This window comes from Diaporthe amygdali (assembly GCF_026229845.1).
Source record: "Diaporthe amygdali strain CAA958 chromosome Unknown NODE_16_length_960263_cov_65_539585, whole genome shotgun sequence".
NCBI lineage: Eukaryota > Fungi > Ascomycota > Sordariomycetes > Diaporthales > Diaporthaceae > Diaporthe > Diaporthe amygdali.
The window spans coordinates 212,874-235,692 of record NW_026517036.1 but is presented as its reverse complement, the minus strand read 5'-3'; the positions used below and the strand labels follow the sequence as shown (position 1 = coordinate 235,692).

Here is a 22,819-nt window from a genome sequence, read left to right as displayed (position 1 = left end):
CAGTTGCCCCGGATTTTGCGTCGGCCTTGCCATCTATGATGGTCAAATGCAGGAGCTCTTTTCGCTTTTCGCTTACAGAATCTCACCATACATGATTTTGACCGCGAGAACGGTGCTCAAGCATATTTGTATTCAAGTACTGAAATTAAGCACTCTGCCTTGAACAGTTGAGCTAGAGCCTGAACTTCAGCAATTGCTTCTGAGATGCAGGAGGCTGCAATTCCTTTGGCTGATCTGGATCGTAGCCGACGAGACAATTGACGGTCTCATTTCCCTCGCCGCTGTCATTGATCTCGCTACCTACTGGTGACCGCCATTGTCCAGTGAGCTTGATATACCCGTCAAGCGCATTGTTCAGCGTATGGCCAATCTCAAGGGCTTGCGCAGCTCGCGAATGAGCGTAAAAGGTCAGCAATGCCTGAGCAGCCTCTCGCTGGTCCTCCTTGATTAAGAGACTCGCCGACTTCTCCACCCATCCGTCAACATCCCCACGGGACTGGTTCTCGAAACGCGTCAGCATCTCTGTCACAATGGGCAGGAATTGATTTGGGTCCGAGCACATGTAGTACAGCACGCGCTTGAACACTCGGCCAGCAAAGACTGAAGCCTCTTGGAGTTGGTAGTCCGGGTTCAAGAAGCTGCTCGAGGCTCCAGTGGTCAGGTATCTATGCTCGCCGGACTCTGGCGGGATCGACTGCACGCCGAGCCACCAGGGAGTGAAAGGGGCTGCGACTGAGCCAGTAGGTGCGTTCCAGATGCGTAGCATGTCACTGTCGATATCGGCGTGAAGGCGGACGACCTGCCCGTAGCCAGCCTCGTCATCGGCAATGCGATGGTCACGCACCCGCTCCATCAGCTTCTCTTCAGTCAATGGCGCCATCGCCAGGGTAGCGTTTTCCAGAGCGGCCTGTGACATGAATTTGTACCCGCCGTCGCGAGCCTTGTATCTGGGGTCCTGTGGTCCGTAGACGTCGAATATATTGAATGGCTTGCCGGAGGTAGAGTTCCACCAACCCTGTTCAACCGCGAACGAGACAATATTCTCAGAGCCCATGAAATTCGAGTCATTGGCAAAATCGACGGGGAAGTCCTCAATGTAGCCGGGATATGACACCCTGACTTCATTAGGTCCCAGCCGCTGGGCGGCCCAGAGCCCAGCACCACCTGCCATTTCCCAAACTACCCAACCCTCGTCCTTGTCGGCAAGAAGGTGCGAGTTGCCACCGTAAGTGGATTCGCCGTACTTCTTGATGAGGTCTCCAATTAGCTGAACGCCTTCCCGGGCTGTGCTTGCTCGTTCCATAACAATGCGGGCCAGATCGCTGTATTGCAGCCCGTGCTGGGGATTAGGCGTCATGTCCAGAAGCTCCTGGCGGTTGTCGGCCCAAACATCTCGGACTGCAACGCCCTTCTCGTTGAGACCGCCATTTGTCAATGGCGCCGGGAATCCTTCGTAGTCTGAATATTCCATACTTAGATAACGGAATGTATGGTTTACTTGAGGAATCTGAATGAGCTCTCCGGGGAAGATGGCATCTTCGGTGACACCAACAGTGACGGTGGCATTAGGAGGATGGTCACGGGCCGGGAAAAGCTGAAGCCAATGGCTTGAGACTTCTTCGCCGGTGCCGCCGAGAAGGACGCTGCCATCCGTGGTAAGGTTTTTGCCCACGTAGAAGGCATAGCTGGCGTAGGCTGGAGTAGCCAGCCAGATAGCGGCCGCCAGCGCATTATCAGGCAACATGTTCTCTGGGGGGTTGGGTATTGTCAAGAACCGCCGTGAAGCATGAGGTACCCGGAAGGTCGAAGGCGAGGGTCAGGAATTCCCTCGAACAAATACTTAGCGGCTTGGTCTCCGCAAAGTTGCTCACGTGAATCCCCGAAATGACATATCCACAATTCGGTGAAGATGCCTCTTATCTCAACCGCAATCGGAGACCCTTGAACCTGGTTCTTAGTTACCGACTCCGGCAATTATTTAATGAAATTAGTTGTTACACGAAAGTAAAGCAAGTTCTTGAGTTGACTTGGCACAAACATGGCATTAGCATGGGAAAGATGCGTGGGACGAATTCAGGAATCTATACGTGAATGTTTGCAACTGGCTTGATGTCTCGAACCACTCGATGCCAAGACACACGAGGGACATTTCTATTTGTCAAAAATAGGTGATTTATTGCGTTTAAAAATCAACACTTACATACAGGCTATAGATCTCTCAATTGCCAAGCCTCATGTTGAACTTGATCTGTTATTTTCCCATTTTTACTCTCTCGAGTCATACTAGTACACCGGACCATCAGGAAATGCCTTCAATGCCTTCATCAGTCATATTCATTATTACTACATGCATTTTTACTGCTACTAGATAGGCAAGGAAACAAGATTCACATGCAGCAGCGCAAGAAACGCCTCGATTAAAAGTAGAAGCAGTCTCAGCGCAGAGTCCCAGCGCATCAAGTCAGCGCACTGCGGGACACGCATGGCACATTATTGTTCTCTAAGGAGCCTTGTGCCCTCTTGCCTTGTAGCCCGAATTATCGACTTGTTTGACTCACCGTCGGCGTGGTCGCACAAAGTACAAACTGATGTCGAAGTAGTCCGGGCAATAATTATTGCACAACTTGAAAATCCCGGGACATATACACATTGGCGAAAAGCACGCAATGCCCTGCATCATGGCTGTTGAGAAAGGTCCGAACCAAAGTAGATCGGCCACACAAGCGCGTACTGAAGCAGCTCACCCTCTGTGTACGTGACCCTGCTTGTCTGGAACATTCCTCCCTCGAACGAAAGAATATCAGTGCTTTGGACACTGTCACCCTCACCATCATCACAGTTAGTCTCAGACCTCTAATAGGCACCTATAGTGACAAGACTTCATCTCATTGCCGTTATCACTGTGGTTATTGCTACATGATGGATGTGTCAAAGACTGGACTTTCGGGTGCCCAGCGTCGTATAATTCTGGACAATACCTCGCCATCTCGCCTAGCTCGAAAGAAAGAGAAGGAAAGTGGTCAAGGAAGTAGGGTAACTTCTAACTGCCTCAAGACTTGAAGGGCTAAGGGCCTTGTGCCTGCAGGTGGCATGAGCGTCAAGCCTGTCAGTCATACCAATCACAGCAGTCACGTCCGACCGTCTGCCACTAACACCCTGGTCAGAGATGAACCTGAATTGCCTCAGAGCTGACGCGACTGAGCAAATGTTCTGACTGGGCGGTCCCAACACTCTTCCGTGGCCTGACTCCAATCTGACAGCTGCTTCGTTCTCCATCCCGTCCAAAATCCAGGGAACTTCAACACATCGACTGGTGCCGCAATTCCAATCACCAGTTCGTGTCGTTTGTTCAGTATGGCAAGCTCCAAGAGGAGACTACTCCCAGCGCTGCTCAAACCTACCCTCTATGAGATATGCTTGGAACCTGAATTCAAAGCAGATTCGTTCAATGGGGTCGCCACCATCTAGTAGGTGATTGTCTCCACGGTGGTTTCGAAGAACAGGCGATATTCTCATATTGACCAACAAAGCTGCACCGTAGTCAGCCACACGTCATCTATCAGGCTACACTGCACGTTCATCACCATTTCAGCAGCCACAGTGGATTATCAGGGCTCTACGATGGCGATCGACCTCGATTCTTTACGGTGCCTTACTTCCCTCTTCTTGGCAAAACTGAAGCATTCTAACACCGGCGCAGTTATGACAAGAACGACGAGACCGTAGAGCTCAGCGTAGGTGAAGAGCTTCGTCCTCTGGAAGAGGTCAAGATCAGTCTCACATACACTGGGAAGTTCAAGAGAGACCTAGAGGGCCTCTACCAATCCACATACACCGCAAACGAGTCCGACTATTGCATTGCGACGACACACATGGAGCCCACGTATGCCAGACAGGTATGATTCCACTGCAGTCCCCGCGTCTGGCAGAAACTGATAGGGCAAGGTCTTTCCTTGCTTTGACGAGCCTGACATGAAGGCCGAGTTTCGCATGTCTGCTGTCGTCGACCTCTCATTTTTGTGCGTCTCCAACATGCCAGTCAAGCATTCGTTCCTGCTGCCGCAGTCCAAAAAACTGGTGGTCTTCGAAAAGACCCCCCGGATGTCTACTTATGTGAGATAAATCACGTTCTGTATCTTTCGCAGAACAGTCAGTCTGACAATGTTGCAGCTAGTTGCCTTGGTGACCGGTCCACTCGCCCAAGTATGTTCTGAAACTCAACCGCCCATATCAGTTGTTTGCCCTTTGGGATGCGAGAAAGAAGCGGCGTTTGCTTTGGACCTGGCAGCCAAGGGCTTGAAGCTCTTCGAGAATATGTTCGAAATCCCGTTCCCGCTGCCGAAGCTGGACCTGGCGGCCGTTCCCGACTTTTCCGGAGGCGCCATGGAGAACTGGGGCCTAATCCTCTCCAGGAAAAATTGCTTACTGCTGGACCCCGAGCACAGCTCGATCGAGAAGGAAAAGGATGTCGCAGAGACTGTTCTCCACGAGCTCGCACACATGTGGTTTGGTAACCTGGTTACCATGAAATATTGGGATGGTTTGTGGTTGAAAGAGGGCTTCGCAACGCTCATGTCGTGGTTGGCCACCGACAGATTGTTTCCCACCTAGCAGTTTTGGGATGCACATACTGCTAGCTCCCTACAACAGGCGCTTGAACTCGATTCCCTCAACGGAAGTCACCCGGTGGAGATGGAAATACAAGACGCTGCCCAAGCAAAACAGGTTTTTGATGATATATCCTATGGAAAAGGCTGCGCGATACTCATGATGCTGTTCATCGACCTGGGGCCAGACAAATTTTTGAAGGGAATCAAGTTATACCTTCGACGATACGCGTACGACACCACCACTTCGGAAGATCTCTGGGCTTCATTGGAAGAGGCTACGGCCGAGCCCATCCGCGAGAGGATGCTGACTTGGACAAAGAAGCCTGGATATCCAGTGGTTACTGTAACCGAAGTCATTGATAAAGAGTCTCAGAGAGTTGTAGCCCTACACATTCTCCAGAACAGATTCCTATCCAGTCCTGACAGGGACGTGGTGGGTAAAGCCTCGGATGATGTGTATGACCTTCGTCTCGGGATCCGGATTGACAGCGGTATCCGGATGGTCAGATTCAACACCAAAGAGATGACTATCGACATTTCGGAAACAAGCTTCATAAAAGTCAACGCAGATCATACCGCCTTCTGCCGCATTTCGTACTCGACAAGCCATCTGAAGAAGCTGATCAAGGCAGCAGCAGGTAACAAGCTCACATTGCGAGACTCTATCGGGCTTTCCCGTGATATAGAGGCACTAGTCGCTGCGGGAATCAACAGGACCAGCGATCTCCTGGACTTGTCGCTTGGTCTGATGCCTCGGAAGGAATACCTCGTCTGGGAGATCATTCATCGTAATCTGCAAGCTGTTGGATCAGCTTTCAAGTTCCACGACGCCTCGATAACCAATGGACTAAGGAAAGCTGTCACCGACATCGTTGGACCGAAATCTCACGAGCTGGGTTAGGAGATGACAGATCGAGATAGTGACGATATGGTGTCTTTCAAAGCATCCATGTTTAGTGGCGCTGGTATGGCTGGGGATACACAGTAAGTCACTGGGTTTCCTCGTGATTCTGAAAGCATTCGAGTCTCTGGAATCACACGATAACAGTAAGTACAGGGTCATTGCGGCAGCACGCGAAATGTTTTCTCAGCGGATAGGCGGCGACGAAGAGGCGATCCATCCTTCGCTGAGATTGGAAGTCTTTGGTATAGTCGCCGAACATGGAAGCAGACAAGAGCTAGAAAAGCTCCTAGATGTTTGGAGATCATCCCCTAGCGACATTGAGCGGTACCAAGCTCTTCAGTGTCTCGGCCATGCCAGCACGGTGGAGCTGATAACATGGGTTCTCAAACTTGCTCTTACGAGAGATGTCAAAGACCAGGACGTGAGTCACCCTGAGAGCCAATTATCAGACCACATGGATATTAAGACGCTGACCTAGCTTTGAATACTGTGTAGTTGCATCTCTTGATACAGCTCATGGCCTCCTCGGCCCATGGAGCTGTACAGCTCTGGAACTGGATGAAAGTCAACTGGGGTCGCGTGGAGACCTCTGTTCCGGTGGATCTTCGATGCGTGATACTTGGAGTTGTTCTCGACGGCCTCAGTACTGAGGAGCACATAGCCGATGTTAGGGCTTATTTCAAGGCTCGGGACTCGGAAGCATACCATCAGGTTCTGGAGCAGAGGTTGGAGCGGATGGAGGTCAGAAGAAGCTGGGCTGAACGCGATGCTGAAGATGTCAAGGCCTGGCTTGAAAGTCACGGTTACTTGGTTTGATATGGTTACTTTTTAAATTCGCAAGGAAAGACACATCGGAGATCAACATCATTACTTGGAAACATACGAGGTCTCAAGAGCTGGATAGAATTAGTGGATCGGCTGACTAGCCTTGTCAACGTTATGGTGGCACGGCCTACCCCTACTTAGTGCCGACATAATGGGAGCCTGCGTCATCGATCTTCGCCTTACAGCCCTAGTTTCAACCTGACTTAACCTCGTCTTCCAAGCTGCCATTCTACCTTTTCAAACAGAATATTAACACAACCCCAAGAAAAAGTAATGTCCAATCACGATGAACAATCGCCGCTGTTGCAGCATAACAGCGAGCAGGATGGAGAAGAACCGAGGACCATCGAGTTCTCCAAAGAGGATGACGGTAACCCGAGAGCTTGGCCACGCTCTAAGAAGCTTACAAACATCGCAGTTGTTGCGATGATGGCGAGTAAGAATGCTATCAAAACCTTCAAGCTTGCATCTGCTGATTCTTGCAAGTTCTGAGTCCCCTCGCCAGCTCTATGTTCACCCCGGGTATCAACTCCATAGCTGAGGATCTGGGAACCACAATGAACGTCGTCATAGGTGCCACAACTGGTTTCACAGTGATGCTCGGATTCGGACCTCTCATCCTCGCACCATTATCCGAGACGTTTGGCAGGAGGAAACTTTATCTATCATGCTTCTCAGTGTTCACGTTGCTGCAGATTCCCACCGCATTAAGTCCCAATGTGGAGACCTTGATCGCGATGAGAGTGCTTTCTGGTGCAGTGGGAAGTGTGGGAATAGCAAACGGCGGTGGGACCATTAGTGACATGTTCGAGCCTCACGAGAGGGCGGGCGTGTACGGATGGTATCTACTTGGTCCGCTCCTGGGGTGAGTTTCACAGTCTCGCTTTTTCAGGGATGCCACTAACAGGCAGGTTTCGACAGACCAACAATAGGACCTCTCTTCGGTGGTCTCATCGTCCAGAGACTCGGTTGGCGGTGGATTTTCTGGACATTGGCCATTGTCTGCGGCATCAATACTATGGCCGGGTTCCTATTCCTAAGAGAGACCTATGCACCTGTCATCCTCGAGGCACGCATGCGAGACCTCGAGAACGATGGAGGGCGTCCGGGCCGATACCGCTTCGCTGGGCAAGATACACGCCCTCTTTCCTCCAGGCTTGCTACTGCCTTCTCAAGGCCATTCCGGATTTTCATTCAGCCCATCGTCCTGACGCTGAGTCTCTATCAGGCTCTAATTTTTGGTACCACATACAGTCTCTACACAAACTTTGAAGCCATCTACAGCGGCATATACGGGTTCAACACGGAACAAGTCGGCCTGCTGTATCTCTTCCCCGGTGTTGGCTTTCTCATCGCAGTCCGCCTCATCGTGCCACGTATCGACGATGTGTACATCGCACTGACTCGCAGAAACAACGATATATCGAAGCCAGAATTCAGACTCCCGCTGGCAAACATCGGCGCCATTCTCGTGCCCGCGTCCCTATTCTGGTTTGCGTGGACGGTCGAATTCGAGGCGCCATGGCTGGCGACCATTACCAGCACCCTATTCTACGGAGTTGGACAGGTTTTGATCGTTTCTTGTGTCCAGAATTACTACATAGATTCTTTTGAGAAGTACGCCGCGTCAGCTATCGCTGCTGGAGCAGTCTTCCGGTCTGTGGTCGGAGGGATCACGCCACTGCTGGCACCATCGATATTTGACGCTCTAGGATATGGCTGGGGAGTATCGGTGTTTGCGTTTCTGGCTGTCGCGCTCGCGCCGGCACCTGTGGTATTTTACACGTTTGGAGAGAGAATCAGGCAGAAGTATCATGTCGAGCTCGATCGTTAGATGTGAGAGCTTGAGTCCGGGCGTTACATGCAACCATGTCACATATCCCGAAATCGTTCATCATCACTTTTTGTATTAATGTTTTGCTTGATTATGACTCGAATATCCACATTCAGAGTAGTTCAATGCTTTCAATCGGGGATCTATGTGGATGATCTCCCTTCATCTGGAACAGTCATCGCTTATATTAGTAGAACTAAGGTGCTAAGGATTTATGCTTTCCAGTCAATCTATGTCATTCTCTTCATATGACATAGCAACCCCACGCTGAACCCGAAAAAGACTCCATAAACAGACTCGATCATCCATATCAAACCGCCACCCCGCTGCTGGTCTAACGGTATGGCGTTCGGTGTATAGATACATTTAACTTGAAACATGTCTTACTAAGAAATACTTGGGGGAAGTCCCGCCTCTTCGCTGCCAACATGGTGAATTCGACTGAAAGTTTATAAAGATTGGCTGCTAGACTTTCAGTGCTAACCAACTAGTCATTTTTCTAGTTCTCACACAAATCGATTCTCCCGATTTCGAATTTGACTTGCTTCAGACATATTCTCCTAGGCTCTGCCATCCAAAGTCCGACCAAACCACCTAACAGTCTTTTTGTGTCACCCTTTAAGTGTGTGTGTTCTTGCTGTGGGCGCGTACGAAGGCACCGATCTTGGATCCGACCCCGTACGCACTTTCTTCCCAGCCCAACAGGTTTCCTGAGGCAATGGTGTCGTGCGGTACATCTTCCTCGCAAAATAGTTCGACCTCGTTGCCAGAAACGTCTCGCATGCCCTCAGCCCAAGCCACAATACCAGGACCCAAGATCTCACACTCGCCATAGTGGGCAAAGATAGGAACGCTGGTGGCGAAGTAGTGACCAAGAGGCTCGATGTATGGAATAGCTGAGCCATCAATTTCCAGCGAAGGAGCATACGCATTGGCACCGAATTGCAAGCTCGACATCGCAAGGTAGTCGGTCGAATAAGCCTTCTCATTCTGGTATGTGCGTGTAGGACTCAATGACTCGAGAGGGCTGACCCATGGTGAGACAAGAGCCGCAGAGCTGGGTGGCTTGATGCCAGTATTATGCCCCTCAACGTACCGGAGAAAGGCTAGGCACAGGTTTGCTCCAGCACTATCGCCACCAATGGTGATCGAAGTTGAAGGGATCTTCAGCGTCTCTGTAAGATAAGCATATGCTGAGATCATATCTTGCAGCGCAGCCGGGAATGGATTTTTGGCGTATCCGGAGAGACGGTATTCGAGACAGAAGACGGCATCAGCCCCTGCGTGCTCAAGAAGCACCTTCGCGAGGAAGCCACAGAACAGCTCTCGAGAATCGCCCATGACGAAGGCACCGCCGTGGTTCCAGAGAAAGATCCGGCCTTCTAGGCTCTCGGGCTTCTTGGGATACCAAGTTCCCCCGACCTTTGATGGTGCAACAGTTGAGCTCACAGCAGGACCTTGATAGAATGACTCTGAGAATTGCGCTGGGTCGACAACTTGGAATCTTTCTCCTTGTTTGCGAGGGTCTAGTGTGAGGTTTGCACTGACACCAGCCCGACCGAACGCGTCCGAGTATTTCCGAATCAAGCGTGCACTGAGAGTCTGTCTGAACGTCCACTTCGGGTGAGGCCGGCAAATGAGAGCCGCGATGAGAGTGTATGGTAGACCGACAATTATTAAAATCACTCTGGACACATGACCAAGTTGTCGCCATGGAGAGCGAGCTGCGCTAGGTCGAAGCTCCTCTTGGGCCATCGTCTCAACTTCAATCCTCGCGTCCTCGAATGCTCGGCAGCTTCGAAGTTCTGAAAGATCGGTCACGTCCGTAGTCAGGGACTACGAGTCTCATGCGTCGCCAGGCGGAGTATAAGACACAGAAGACTCACTGAATTCGAAAATTCAAAGCATCAATGGATGTTCTCGGATAACAGGCTGACATATATTTGAGCCTCTCTCTTTCAAGAGACTTTATATAATGAAAGCAATAAAAGGAATTACCTCGTGGAGTGGGATCTTTCAGGAAGTACAAAGCTGAGTGAGGAGGTGGCTTTCGTGTAAACTTGGAAGTGGCGGAGGCCAGCAGCGCCGAAGATTCCGATGGGGTGGGTAGACACTTTGCAATCCCGATACGCTAGTAACCAACTGTATTCTATCTTGGCTCCAACCAACAGTCCGTCATATTTCTTATATGCAGTTGGTACTACTTGGTGTCTATGCTATGCATATTGGAACCATTGGTTGGTGTATACGTTGTTTGATTGGCCGCATGTGGATCAGACCTCAGGAATTCTAGTTGATCTCGATAGATCTTGATGTTTTCGCTTGAATATCGAGCTCGGAAGGTCAGATACTGCCGCCAATCGTTCTTCGTATCTTTTTCCAAATGCGTTCTATCATCAAAATAACATAATTCGATCAATTCATTTGACTGTTTAATTTAATTCATATTTGATCATTTTGAGGTTTGATCAGGCTTTTCAACCAGCGATTTTATAAAAAGGATTTTACAGTACGGTGATGTGAAGAGCATTGAGAGTTATGGGAACAAGACACTTGTTGCGACGGCTCTCTTGAAGTTGATTTATACAGACTCTATTCTCGCTGTAGCGGAGACATTAACTAAATTAGAGAATATCTTTAGCGAGACCATAATATCATGAGTCTGCCTAGAATACATTCAGATCTTGAGGCTTCAATACGAGCGGTTTTAACTGACCCCGTTATGTGGGCCAACACTTCTATTTAACCAGCTTGCGAGCCCCTAAAGGCCTTGTGACTTACAGTGGCAGTTCTTTCAGACCTGAAGATTCTCAAACATACAAGACTTCACAAGATTCGTGTCGTATTATGATAGCTCTGTACGAGGAAGATATTCCTCTCGTCTGTCCTAATTAGAAGAAGTCCTGCATACTCTCAAATGCTCGAGGTGTTTTTCCCTCCAAGGCTAGGTCCCCAAAGCCCATGCAATGGTCTATGTGCTACATGCGGGTCGTCACACTAAATTAGCTCGATATACTGCAAGCCGGCTATACATTTCTGCAACACCTCGGGTGCCAGGTTCAATGTTGCCTCCGGATTCTCGGACAGTCGCTTCCGAAATTCACCAAGAACAACTCCGAGACTTTCAAGGCGAGGATCCTCTTGGAATAACTCTCCAGACCACAAATTCTCAAAACGCCGTGACCACCCAAGTCTGACGGTGTCTTCGATCCAGCTAAAGCCTATATGGTCTGGCAGATTTCCGAGGAGAGGCTCACCGCGAGCGCAACCCTCCACATAACATACCCCAACCACGGAGTATTGATTGGCCCCATTGAGGCATCTCCTTAGCACCAGAGGCTGCTGACAGCCCACAATCACGAAGATCTCGTCGCCGATTCTTGTTGAGGGAGGCGACACACCTACGTATCCGCCTGTACTGATGATGAAGCTCTTTCCACCCGATCCCCAATCCATTCTCTTCAAAAATCTCTGCGCATGACTTCCTATCTTGTAATCCTCCGAGACGAGGTCGACCCCCGAGACGAATCGACTCATTTCCGCCTCTGCTATTTGTGTGGCGGGAAAGTTGCCATCTCGGACGTGCCCAAAGTCGGAGACAGCACCACAGACCATAGTCCTGGCAAGAGCACGCAAGAGAGATCCTCCGGGCGGATATACCGTGGTTTCGCTCTGGGGTGGCGTAATGCGTCGCAGGAACTTAACGGCCTCATTCCAGTCGCGTTGGTAGAATTTGGGTACTGGCTGAATCTCTTTGACCACTGTTTGTGATATACCAAGAACTTGCAGAGTCCCAGTCCGTGGAAAAGCAAAGTGTCCCTGTAACTGTGAAGAGGCGAAAGTGCCGTGTCTCGACTGAAAGCCTGCTTTGGTCGACCAATCAGGTACCCAAGAAGGACCAGACCAGCGCTGCGAAAGTTGAGATAATTCGCACTGGCGGAGGATTGTGAGACCGTTGGGGTACCTTTTGATATAGTTTCGAGTAAATTCAGAGTACACCTCGACTGTCGACCTGGTGTAATTCGGTTCTCCGCATAGCTCCTGTTGATCCTCCAACAGCAGAGATCTTATGCCATATATACGATCCCTGGGGTCAGAGCACAGGGCGTCGTCAAAGATACCCCGTATTGACAGGAAATCGGTCCATCGCATTTGGAAGATGAAACCTGCTATGGTCATAAGGCGATTTTTAAGCAAGTAAATCACGTTACGTGGTTTAGGCCGCTTTGAATACAGCAAGCGCAAGGCCTTTCGAAAAACTGGCCATGGCATCTGATGAGAGCCGCAGCACACAAAGGCCTTGTCTTCCGCAACTAGAATTTCTTGTCGTATCCAAAGTCTGTCGAACCAATGTCTGTTCAAGAGGCTTGCTACCGCATGTGACTGTTTCATGTTCATAGGAAGATCAAAGTTGGGGGTCAGCTATGTTGCGGTCGACATGCCCGATATCTGCAGCAGGAGTGATTCGATGAATTCCGCCCCAGTCAACATCGATCTGCGAACCGATGTACGAAAGACGCTCCATCGCCATGTTACTATCGTTCGCTTCCGGGCCCAGCCAGACCACAACATGTGCCGCGCAGGCGAATAGTTGGCCCATCATAGCCACCTGAGCGCCTTTCTCAACGTTGTCGGATTGATTGATACATAGCGCATCTATCCACATGACACGTTTCTGGCGGGGGTATCGGAGATGTAACAGGGCCGTTTTGAGGCTTCTCGTGACTTGTAGTGCCGCCTTGTCGGATTTTCCAATGTATATGACTTTGCGCGCCTTCGTAGACCCCCAGACGTACGAAAGTGCTTCGTACCGGGGTGGACTTTGTAAAGTGAAGGTCTCGATGTGAAGGTCGAGAACTACATCGCCATTACCGACTCCAGGATGTATTGTTGCTAGCCTGATTGAGGCTGTTCCGGGGATCTTGGGCAAGGGCTTATATCGGTATCTTGCCATACTACCGGGATACAATACCAGATCTTAACAGTCTTATTCCAAATCATTACTCATGTATACAGTGTCAGAGAGCATAGACAAAAAGTGTGCATTGGCTACGGAAGAAAGAGGGGAAGAAAGCAGGCAATCTGCGACTTTCCTGCACCATAAATCTTAGCTAACCCGTTTGGCGTAGGCTGTACTGATACTAGACCCACACGTGAACGTCAGCAATTAATTTTGTGGCACATCAATGCTACCCCAGCAGTAGGTGGGTAGGGTTTTGCAACTCACTTCCATCGAAAGACAAGACTTACATATGCAAGGCTTGTTTCTCCATCATATCTCAGGTGGGAGCATGTCACTATTTACCAGGACTGATTTGTAGGGTTGCAGTGTCAGGTACGCATGGCTGAATGACCGTGAACTACATATACTTTGATTCTAAGGACACCAACTTTCGGAAATGTTTGCCCGCCGTGAGCGACACTACATGGTTCCACAACCGAGGCTTCCACAATTTGATCGAGAACGGACACAATCATAGTCCCACTATCCACTTCTCCAAATGAATCGCACCCATCAGAGCAGCGCTCTAAGTTTCTGTACTTCTTTGTCACCTTATCAAAATCCATGATAATTCCACCATGGTAACGCACATGAAGGCTACCGAGACTGTGATATGTTTTGTCGCCATCATGTGGCGAGAGAAGGACGCCTGCCAACTGCTTTCTGCTGGCTTGAAGCTCTATGGCTCGCTACAGGAAGACTATCAGCACATATCCATTACACCATTTAGCAATGGATGACCTCACCTCCTCGAAGGAGTTTTGGATGTAGAACCGCACTGTAGTCACTTCGCGTATTTGGCCGAGGCGGTGAATTCTCGCAAGAGCTTGCTCCTCAAGAGTTGGATTCCGGCGTGATTCTCAATGAGTGAAAGTCATGAGATAACTTTGCTAGAAACATGATCTTGCCAATGAGGCGCCATGAGATAGGCACGCGTGGCCTTGGTGAGTGTGAGGCTGAGTTAACAATGTCAGCGACGAACTACGCGTGTGTCGGTCTCAACTAAGAACTGACTCAACGGCACCGCAAGACAGTGTGAGTAACATGACACGGACTCTAGGGTCTTTCCTCAATTTCTCAACCACATTTTGTCTGTCTTTCTGTGGCATTTTGCTGTCGAATATAACGCACTGAAAAGAAGCCTGTTTCAGGCCGGCTTCGACAATTCCAAGCGTAAGGCTCCAAGTGAAAACTTGATATGTGCAGAAGGAGTGATCCGACAATTTCCACCCCAATCAACATCGATCTATGAACCGATGTGCCAAAGACACCCCATCACCATGGCACTCCCATTCGCTTCTAAACCCAGCCAGACCACAATGACTAAGCAGGATACGTGAACCAACGGCTCAACTGGCTCGATGGCGAGCCTCACACTGCGGATCGCTGGCTCAACGAGCGAGTCTGCAAGCCGGACTAAAGAGCTGGATGTATAAAGAACACATCCATTACCAAGTACGTAGCGTTCATAGTAGAGTCTTTAGTCGTAATCTAAGTATTCAGTTTAACATCTAAATAGTCTCACAGCTAGTGGTCATTACTCGAGAAGCACATTGCACAGCGTAAAACCCATTGATACTGTATCTGCTAACACGAACCCTACAGGCCACTGCTAGACCCTACAAAGGTTTAGTGTGATCATCACAATCTGATCTTTGAATGGCTCTTTTTAAAGCTGGAAGCTGAAAGTATAGGGGAGTTTCCAGGTCATTCAAGTTTTTCTTTTAAAGAGAAACTAGAAATTAGAATCAGGTAGCGGTATATTCTAATGCGACCAGAAGCCTTCTTCTTCTAATACCTTTGTTAAAAAAGAACCAGTTGCAATTATAACATAACAGAAGTTGCAAAAGAGATAAGAGCGAATGGGGCAGACGGAGACAGCGTGGGTAGTTACAGCATAAACTCCTCGGCTGTAATGGATAGCGAGCTTCATGGCCTTCGATGGTCTTTACAATAGGACAGATGGAGACAATAGTCTAGACTGCCCATGTCGCATCTCCAGGTGTTTATTGGTCGTTGAGGAGACTCTTAAGACGAGGTTTCATGGGCCAAGATCGTCGTGCGTCAAAAATTTATAAGCGCCCTCTGCAGCGCCACCCGCCCCCATGGACACTTCTAACCGAACTCCCGCCCCGTTAGAACCAATCGGTAACCTTTTATTCCATCTATTCGTCGAGGTAAATGGGATACATACAGACTGATCCCCTGTCTTCACTAGCCGTTCCTGGGTGACTGTTACATTAGATTTTCTGCATGCACGTCTTCAAGCCCGTCCAATAGTTTCACGAGTTTCTCAATGCAGTCTGTACAACCCTCCATGTCAGACGCCACATCAGCATGGTGGAATCTGAGTGGGTCTATAAGGATCGAGGAAGTCCAGCCCCCCTTTTTGCGCTGCCATGCGATTCTTCGAAGTTTCAGCTCGAAGTTGGAATTCTGTCTCTCCAGAAGATTTGAGGCCTTCATGAAACAAACTGATGCGCTGACTGTCTGGCAGGCATATGAAAAGGATTGAAATGAAATGTGATTGAGAAGGGCCCTCACCATGAGTACCCGCGACAAGGCTAGAGTCCTTCGCTTGCGGTATGTTCCTGGCCATTTGGACAGGTTAGAGGTCATCAAACTTCTCTCAAAGTCGCTCAAAAACGTGGAAGAAACAGGCATCACCATCTTTTCCCTGGCATTAGATGTCAACACTCTATCACAAATGCCCAGAAAGGTTGCCACACTCACATTCCAGAGCCTTCCCGCAACTATCTCCTCAAACCTTCAAGCAGGCGACGTGAGAATCGAAGTCCCGGGTCTCGCCATGCCTTTGGTTCTCGACAGTCACTTCCGAGGTATCACGCCCGTAAATGAGATACCAGAGCATATGCACACACACGAGTAAGTCAAATTCAGGGCGTCAGTTCAGATCAAGAAGTACGGAGGCAACTTACAAGCCCCTAGCTGCTTCGTAATATCAGGCTTGGGCAGTCACCCTTTTGGCTCATGGCAGCCCCACGGGGCCGACAAATCCTTCATGTGGATCCGAGACGAGTTACCGCATCTTCTCCCAAGCACTCGATTCTTGATCTATGGGTACGACACAACGTTGCTCGGAAGCGATTCATTTCAGACGATATCGCACCTGGGAATCTCATTGAATCAAGAATTATCAGCTTCAGGATACGCAGAACCATCCTCGAAACCGATAATGTTCTTAGCGCATAGTCTAGGGGGCGTTATTTTAAAACAATCACTGATTGCGCTCGCTGGTGGTTATGAACGAGAGAACGCAATCCTCGACAAGGTCCGAGGATCGATATTTTTTGGCGTGCCCAGCCGTGGGATGAGTGTTCCAGATCTGTTCACTATGATAGGTTCTCAGCCAAATACGATTCTGTTAGACGAGCTCTCGAATCAATCAGACTTCCTACCTCGCTTGGACAAGCAGTTCCGAGGCATCTCTAAGCTACAGGACCTCCATTACTATTGGGCTTTCGAGACGAAGGTAACCCATCGTGTCGAGGTAAGCAGTCCTGTCCGGGAAGTAAAAGTCTAAATCTAACTTCAACGAGGCGTGCCATGATACAAGCAAGTTCGCAAGAACGGGGACAAAATTTATCATGGTACCGCCAGAATCCGCCACGGGCGGTCTAAACCAGACGAAGCCACATCTGACTCTACAGATTGACGAGAATCATTCAGATATGGTCAAGTTCTCTGCCGGAGACCACAGAATCAGAATTATAGCGGACAAGCTGGAGGATATAGGCCAAGCACGAGGAAGCGTGTTTCGCCAAGCGCGGACAATGCTCGACTCTCAGCTGTCATCATCTGACGACTTTTTGACAGGAGACTTTTCGCCTCCTGAAGGGGGAGAACCCAGAAATGAATTCAGTCGGGATCAACCTTGGAATCACCGCTCGATCTTACTTTCACTCCGCGCCCCGGAGCGAGATCTTCGGTTGGAACAGATTGACGACAGAGTTGGCGATACCTTCGATTGGGCGTTTGATGACGACTCGACAGGTCTCTGTACATGGCTTTCAAGAGGATCAGGTCTGTTCTGGGTATGCGGCAAACCTGGCAGTGGGAAGTCAACATTCATGAAGCACCTGTACCAGGACACACGGACAGCCGAGCTTCTGCGTGCAAGCAGTATCGGCACTAAACTGATGGTAGTGAGTTTCTTCTTCCATCATAGAGGAAACCGTGTTCAGAAGTCCTTCGAGGGACTCTTGCGCAGCCTTGTCAGTCAAATTTTAGAACAAGAGGAGCTTCTCTTTCCGAATGTGTATCCTATCTTCGAACCTCAGTTCCCAGTTCGATTCGAGTCACAACACAAAAACTCTCTCAGGAACGATATTCGGAAAGTTTTCGGGGAAGAGAGTTTCAGAGCTTCTCAGGCCAACTCACGGCTTCGGGAAATCGTGGACAACCAGTTGAAGCTCACAGCACAACACCGTTTAGGAGTACATCTGAAGGAGCTCTTGCAAATATGTATGAGAACGTATGGGGAGTACGATTTCGATTTCGAAATCCTGGACGACTTATGGGAGATCAGTGATCCGAATCCTAGATTTCCGTTGCCAAAGATTCAGGAGGTCCTGCGACTGCACTATCACCGGGTTGAGCAAACCAAGAAAGACATCATAAACAGCGTATGGACACGGGACAATCTTCACGACGCACTTCGACGTCTGTTCTCGCAAGACCAGTTCAAAATGAACATTCTGTTGATCTTGGATGCATTGGATGAGTATGGTGGCCAACCGGAATTCATTGCATCGATTTTGCAAGACCTGGACAATGTACAGGCACCTTCGACAAGACTACGAATTATCTTCTCCAGTCGCCCCTGGAAAGTCTTCACTCAAGAATTTGCAAACACTCCGGGCTTTCGAATTCATGAGCACACAGGAAACGACATAGAAGAGCTTTGCGCGACACAAATACCCCAGAACGACTCGGCGTTGCGTTTGCTCTCCCCTCTGATCCCGGAAATTGTGACTCGAGCTCGAGGGGTGTTTATATGGGTTAAGCTTGTCATGACCGAGCTTTCATTGATGGCTGTCGCAGGCGATATGCAGATGCCTTACCTACAAGAGGAGCTCTCTCGATGCTTAGATTCGGTGCCGAATGAACTGGACCAATTCTATCGCTTAATCGTACAACGGATACCTAACAGCGTACGGTGGGATAGTTACGTCATCCTGGAGACAATCTCACGCTTCGGTGAATTGTTAAGCGTGGATGAATTGGTCCAGATAGTACGACTTTCAAGCGCACAAAACTTTTCGGATGCCCAGAAGTGTTTCACCCGTCAGCAAGGGAGATCCACCTTAGCTTTAGGGTCGCCGCAGTTCCTAGCTCAAAGTAAACAGTACCTGGAGACTGCGACGGGCGGATTGGTGGAAGTCGTGATGGGCACATCGGGGATTGAGAACCCGAAAGCAAATGTGCAATTCATGCATCAGTCAGTTCAGGATTTTGTACAGTCTTCTGACCTGAAATCTATAAGCCTTGGAGCATCTCGGGCTAGGCTTGTTGTGGAGAACGGGTACTCCTTTCTCTCAAAATACCTGTTCACGCATCCACACGCATCTTCAAAATCACGGGCCGCGAATTATGCAGCATTTGGTTTGTTCGCCAGAAAGGCAGAGCATACCACGGGCTACAGTCAGATGAAGTTCTTCCAGCCACAGCCGGGGAAAAAGTTTCTCCCTAGTCTCCTCGAGGATCATTTTGGGGGAGAACCTCTCTCGGCCGGGTTTCAAGAAATATTTATCGACAGCATCCAGATACGTTCGGTCATTGAACTTGCTGTAGTGCACGGACTGAAGCTATGCTTAGACGATGCCCTCAAGGAAGACCCGCAGTACATCAGCCGTCAACCAGACAAACACAAGCCCGATCTAATTGCGCTCCTTCTCATGTGCACATTACAATCATCTGCGCCTCATGGAGCCTCTGGACGTTTGCTTGCAGTGGATACAGCTGAGTTTCTCCTGGCCAAAGGACTAAGTGTTAGCAACAACATAACTGGTCTTGGCCTTATGATCAAATTACTTTGGGTGCCGCCTGATGATTACCGGATGACGGACCCGGCAGAACTGAGGCAGGAGAGATCATTGGAAATACATTTACTGGCTGAAACATTGTTCCAAGCATGGTCCCGAGTAGTGCCAGGGGAACGCCAACCCGTGCTGTTGCCCGCAGCTTCGATGTTGTGCTCGGGCATCGGGGAGGTAAAAAGCTGCTCGGCTTGTCGTTCATTGCATCTCATAGAGAGTCTGCTGCGACTATCTCTCCACACAGACAACTCCAGCGCATTGCTTCGTGACATCGATCATCACATGAGGGACGACACACCTCTGGATCGTGCTCTTACATGGTTTCAAACAGAGATGGAGAGGCAGCAGGCAAGAAGAACCCGTGAGATTCAAAAGTATCCTTTCACAGGACATGACCTGAGAAGACTCCTGAGCCATGTTCATGCACATATCTGTCTCCTCGTCGAGCTTGGGGGGAAATTACGGCGCACAAAAAAAAGCTCCTGGACACAGTGGACGCAGCTGTGCGTTGAGAAAGGTTTGAGCACGCGGGTATTTGAGCACAAGGCCTGTCCTTCATGGATCGACGAAAGGGATGCAGCTGAATCCACTGCCATGGCATTGGGCTATGGTATTAACATGTTGAATGTTGACCGTGGCCCGGCCGGGGATGCGTCGACAATGCGCAGCGGACAGCAAACGCCGAAAAACCAAGGAAGTATCAAGAAAGAACGCGGAAGAATCCGTCAGCACTTGGAAAAAGTCGGTCATCGTATGAGGAAATTATTTGGACAAGATCTTGTAATTTCTAAGCAGTAGGAACGGGGGTTTACCCCATATATCACATCTGGGACCAGAGTCCTCATCCTCTTTCGAACCAATCACAGTAAAATGTTATTATATAATACTACTATAGCATGCTCCTAGCCAGGAAAGCTTAACTGTTAATAATAATAAAAACTGTAAAGCCTTTTAGAGAATTTCTACTTAAAAGCAGGTGAGACAGCGTCCTATACCCCTGCACTATAGCAAAGGAAACCAAAAGGTCAGGATTCCAGAACGCCTTCTGGAATACAGTGCAGTCTTATATAGCTGTGCCGTCACAAGTACGAGACAGGAATGACGTATTCATGTTCCCTCTGGCACTGAGCTACATGAAATTGTCTTTGCAAAATACGCTGATACCTCGGGATTCTGGTGCAAATACCTTACACTCTGTAGCCTAGGATCTTCAATGACATTGATTGGGTTAGACCTACTGAGGCATTCGAAGCTTCTGAACGTGATTACCGGCGTGTCTACTCCTAATTCGGATTTTGTATATTTGAATATCATAGTAGTCTCTGTTCATCGGAAGACGGTACTGTATTGAGTTCTTGTACGGTTACTTACACGCCCACGTAGGTACACAAGGGCCATCCGGGGCACATTCTCTTACCTTAGTAATGAAAATGAGCTCCTAGCTGGGCTTTGATCATGAGGCACTTTTTTCGCATGGCCAAATAAAGATAAATACTGCGGATCTTCCTGGGTATATTGCTTCTTGCTTGTAAAGATATCGGTGTGTGGACCTGTAGCGATTCACTTCCATTGTAACAACCAATTAAGGTGTTGCCTTAAGTAGCCATTTCTTTGGGGAGTCAGGGGTGTCCTCGAGGAGCCGGCACGAGTTTCGCACCCTCCGAAGGAGGACTTCCGCAATCAGCCACCAACACCCACGTTCGCCTAGTCTGCGAGCTGATCAGCACACTAGTTCAAGTGTTTCTGTTATCGAGCACTTCAAAAGTGTTTACCGGCACAATGTCCTAAGTTCGATATCACACGCGTCGCAATCAACTGGATGATAGCGCCAGATGGGCGGATTGACAGAGCCCATACTTTCCAACCAAGCATATCTAGAATTGTGAAGATGAGGTACAGTCTCGTCTAATCTTATTGGAATTGCTTAACGCGATGCTAAGAATGCTTGCCTGAAAACCCATCAATATTGTCGAGAAAATCTATACAGATTCCTCTTTACGCGGAGGTTTCTCGTCATCAGCTGAAACCTCAATTTCTCCACTGGCATATTTCTCAAAGCCGTGATCAGCAATATCAGGATGCCGTCTATCCCACCACAACATCCCCAGCTGCACGCATATCGACGCTGCCATAAAGGCAGTAACAAGCGGAAAGCCCACAGGATACCTCGGCGAGTCGGCCACACGCCACGCCCGCAATGGGATCGTTGCATGACCGATATACACAATAGTGACGGTCATAGCCACGATAATAGACCGCGCCTCGGGTTCCTTCCGCAGGATCTCTGCCATCCAGGCCATCAAGCTCGGCTGGCCCGCGTTGGTGGCATACGAGAGGAAGTAGAACGTCAGGATTGCGGTGCTGTTGGGGGGCCACGCGCAGAGCACGATTAGGCACACGCCCAGAGCGCACGCGGACCCAATGCTGATCTGCCAGCGCCAATGCTTCCAGTCCGAGAGGGAGTTGAAGATGAGATTCGTGACGATCTGCAGCGCATAGCCACCAAGAGGGATGACGTTCACGTGGTATGTGTCGTAGCCCAGGCTCTCGAGGTAGAGCACGAAGTACGAGTTGGCGCGGTGCGACCAGGCCGTGAGGGCGAAGGCGAAGAGAAAGAAGTATGTGATCGGATGGACGATGATGTGCCGCAACTTCTTCTTCAGGACAGAGGGGGGAATGCGCACTGTGGTGTTGATGCCCGACTCGCCCATGCGCAGCCTTGCCAGCCGCTTCTCTGCTGGGTTGAGCCAGAGGGCTCTGGTGTTGGCAGGTGAGTCGGGAATGGTCAGGAAGCCGAGCAGTCCCTGACCGACGGTGATTGCGCCGGCTATTATGAAGAGCCATTGCCACCCTCCCAGACCGTGGACACCATTCATGTTGGTATAGAGAGTGGCCTGAAGCGCACCCAGGAACATGGCTCCAGCAACATCGGAGACATTGAAGAATGCCAGGCGGAGCGCGAGCTCAGACGGTGTGTACCAGTTGAAAATGAGGGACACCACGCTCGGCCAGAACGCAGACGAGAAGAGACCCAGGAAGAAGCGAAGACCGTACACAGTCTGGGCGTTGGGAGCCTTGTACGTGAAGAGGACAAGGAGACCCCAGGTGATCTCGCACAGCGGTAGGAATATCGAAGGTCGGAACTTGTTCATTATGAGTTAGATCTTCTGTCAAGAAACACGCTAAATCCCGGCGGGACGGCACGCATCGACTCACCCTGGTCTGGATCAGTTGCCCAGGGACAAGCCCCAGCGCATACCCAATGGAAAAGAACGTGGTGAACATGACGAGCTCATTTCCGTAGAGGCCAAGAGACTCCCGCATCCCAGAGACATAAGCTTGGGTTGTTGCCGATTGGTCCATCTCTTTCATCAGCCCGGCCACGAACATCCAAAGAAGAAGGAGGCAGTCCAGCTTGAAGATGAGTACATTCCTGCGGTTTCTGAAATACGGAATGACCTTGGATGTGTACTTGAACACTCCTTCATCCGGTGCGCCACTCTCCAGATCGGACAAAGGGTGTGCGGTGTCATCTGTTCCCGTAGCCGTCTCGGAGACGTCGACTCCTGTGTCTTGGACGCCCAT

The 22,819-nt window shown here is 49.7% G+C and overlaps 7 protein-coding genes across 7 annotated transcripts; 2 read left to right on the top strand and 5 right to left on the bottom strand.

Annotated features, from left to right (window-relative positions):
* Positions 1-172: 172 nt before the first annotated feature.
* J7T55_007341 (uncharacterized protein) lies at positions 173-1,744 on the bottom strand (the record flags this gene model as incomplete). Its single annotated transcript, XM_053144092.1, has 1 exon — positions 173-1,744. One exon carries the CDS (start codon positions 1,742-1,744, stop codon positions 173-175), a length of 1,572 nt encoding a protein of 523 aa, XP_052993031.1.
* A 1,610-nt stretch (positions 1,745-3,354) lies between these two features.
* J7T55_007340 (uncharacterized protein) lies at positions 3,355-5,511 on the top strand (the record flags this gene model as incomplete). Its single annotated transcript, XM_053144091.1, has 7 exons — positions 3,355-3,467; positions 3,531-3,647; positions 3,701-3,896; positions 3,979-4,113; positions 4,171-4,203; positions 4,258-4,580; positions 4,638-5,511. 7 exons carry the CDS (start codon positions 3,355-3,357, stop codon positions 5,509-5,511), a joined length of 1,791 nt encoding a protein of 596 aa, XP_052993030.1.
* A 27-nt stretch (positions 5,512-5,538) lies between these two features.
* Positions 5,539-8,173, top strand: J7T55_007339 (uncharacterized protein; the record flags this gene model as incomplete). The annotated part of the gene is made up of 6 exons (XM_053144090.1): positions 5,539-5,594; positions 5,668-5,935; positions 6,028-6,324; positions 6,649-6,775; positions 6,826-7,204; positions 7,261-8,173. The coding sequence occupies 6 exons, from the start codon at positions 5,539-5,541 to the stop codon at positions 8,171-8,173; spliced, it is 2,040 nt and encodes a 679-aa protein (XP_052993029.1).
* Positions 8,174-8,791: 618 nt separating this feature from the next.
* Positions 8,792-9,928, bottom strand: J7T55_007338 (alpha beta hydrolase fold-3 domain containing protein; the record flags this gene model as incomplete). The annotated part of the gene is made up of 1 exon (XM_053144089.1): positions 8,792-9,928. The coding sequence occupies one exon, from the start codon at positions 9,926-9,928 to the stop codon at positions 8,792-8,794; it is 1,137 nt and encodes a 378-aa protein (XP_052993028.1).
* Positions 9,929-11,170: 1,242 nt separating this feature from the next.
* On the bottom strand, positions 11,171-12,325 carry J7T55_007337 (uncharacterized protein; the record flags this gene model as incomplete). The annotated part of the gene is made up of 1 exon (XM_053144088.1): positions 11,171-12,325. One exon carries the CDS (start codon positions 12,323-12,325, stop codon positions 11,171-11,173), a length of 1,155 nt encoding a protein of 384 aa, XP_052993027.1.
* Positions 12,326-12,578: 253 nt separating this feature from the next.
* Positions 12,579-13,127, bottom strand: J7T55_007336 (uncharacterized protein; the record flags this gene model as incomplete). Its single annotated transcript, XM_053144087.1, has 1 exon — positions 12,579-13,127. The coding sequence occupies one exon, from the start codon at positions 13,125-13,127 to the stop codon at positions 12,579-12,581; it is 549 nt and encodes a 182-aa protein (XP_052993026.1).
* An 8,086-nt stretch (positions 13,128-21,213) lies between these two features.
* On the bottom strand, positions 21,214-22,819 carry J7T55_007334 (uncharacterized protein; the record flags this gene model as incomplete). The annotated part of the gene is made up of 2 exons (XM_053144086.1): positions 21,214-22,377; positions 22,451-22,819. The coding sequence occupies 2 exons, from the start codon at positions 22,817-22,819 to the stop codon at positions 21,214-21,216; spliced, it is 1,533 nt and encodes a 510-aa protein (XP_052993025.1).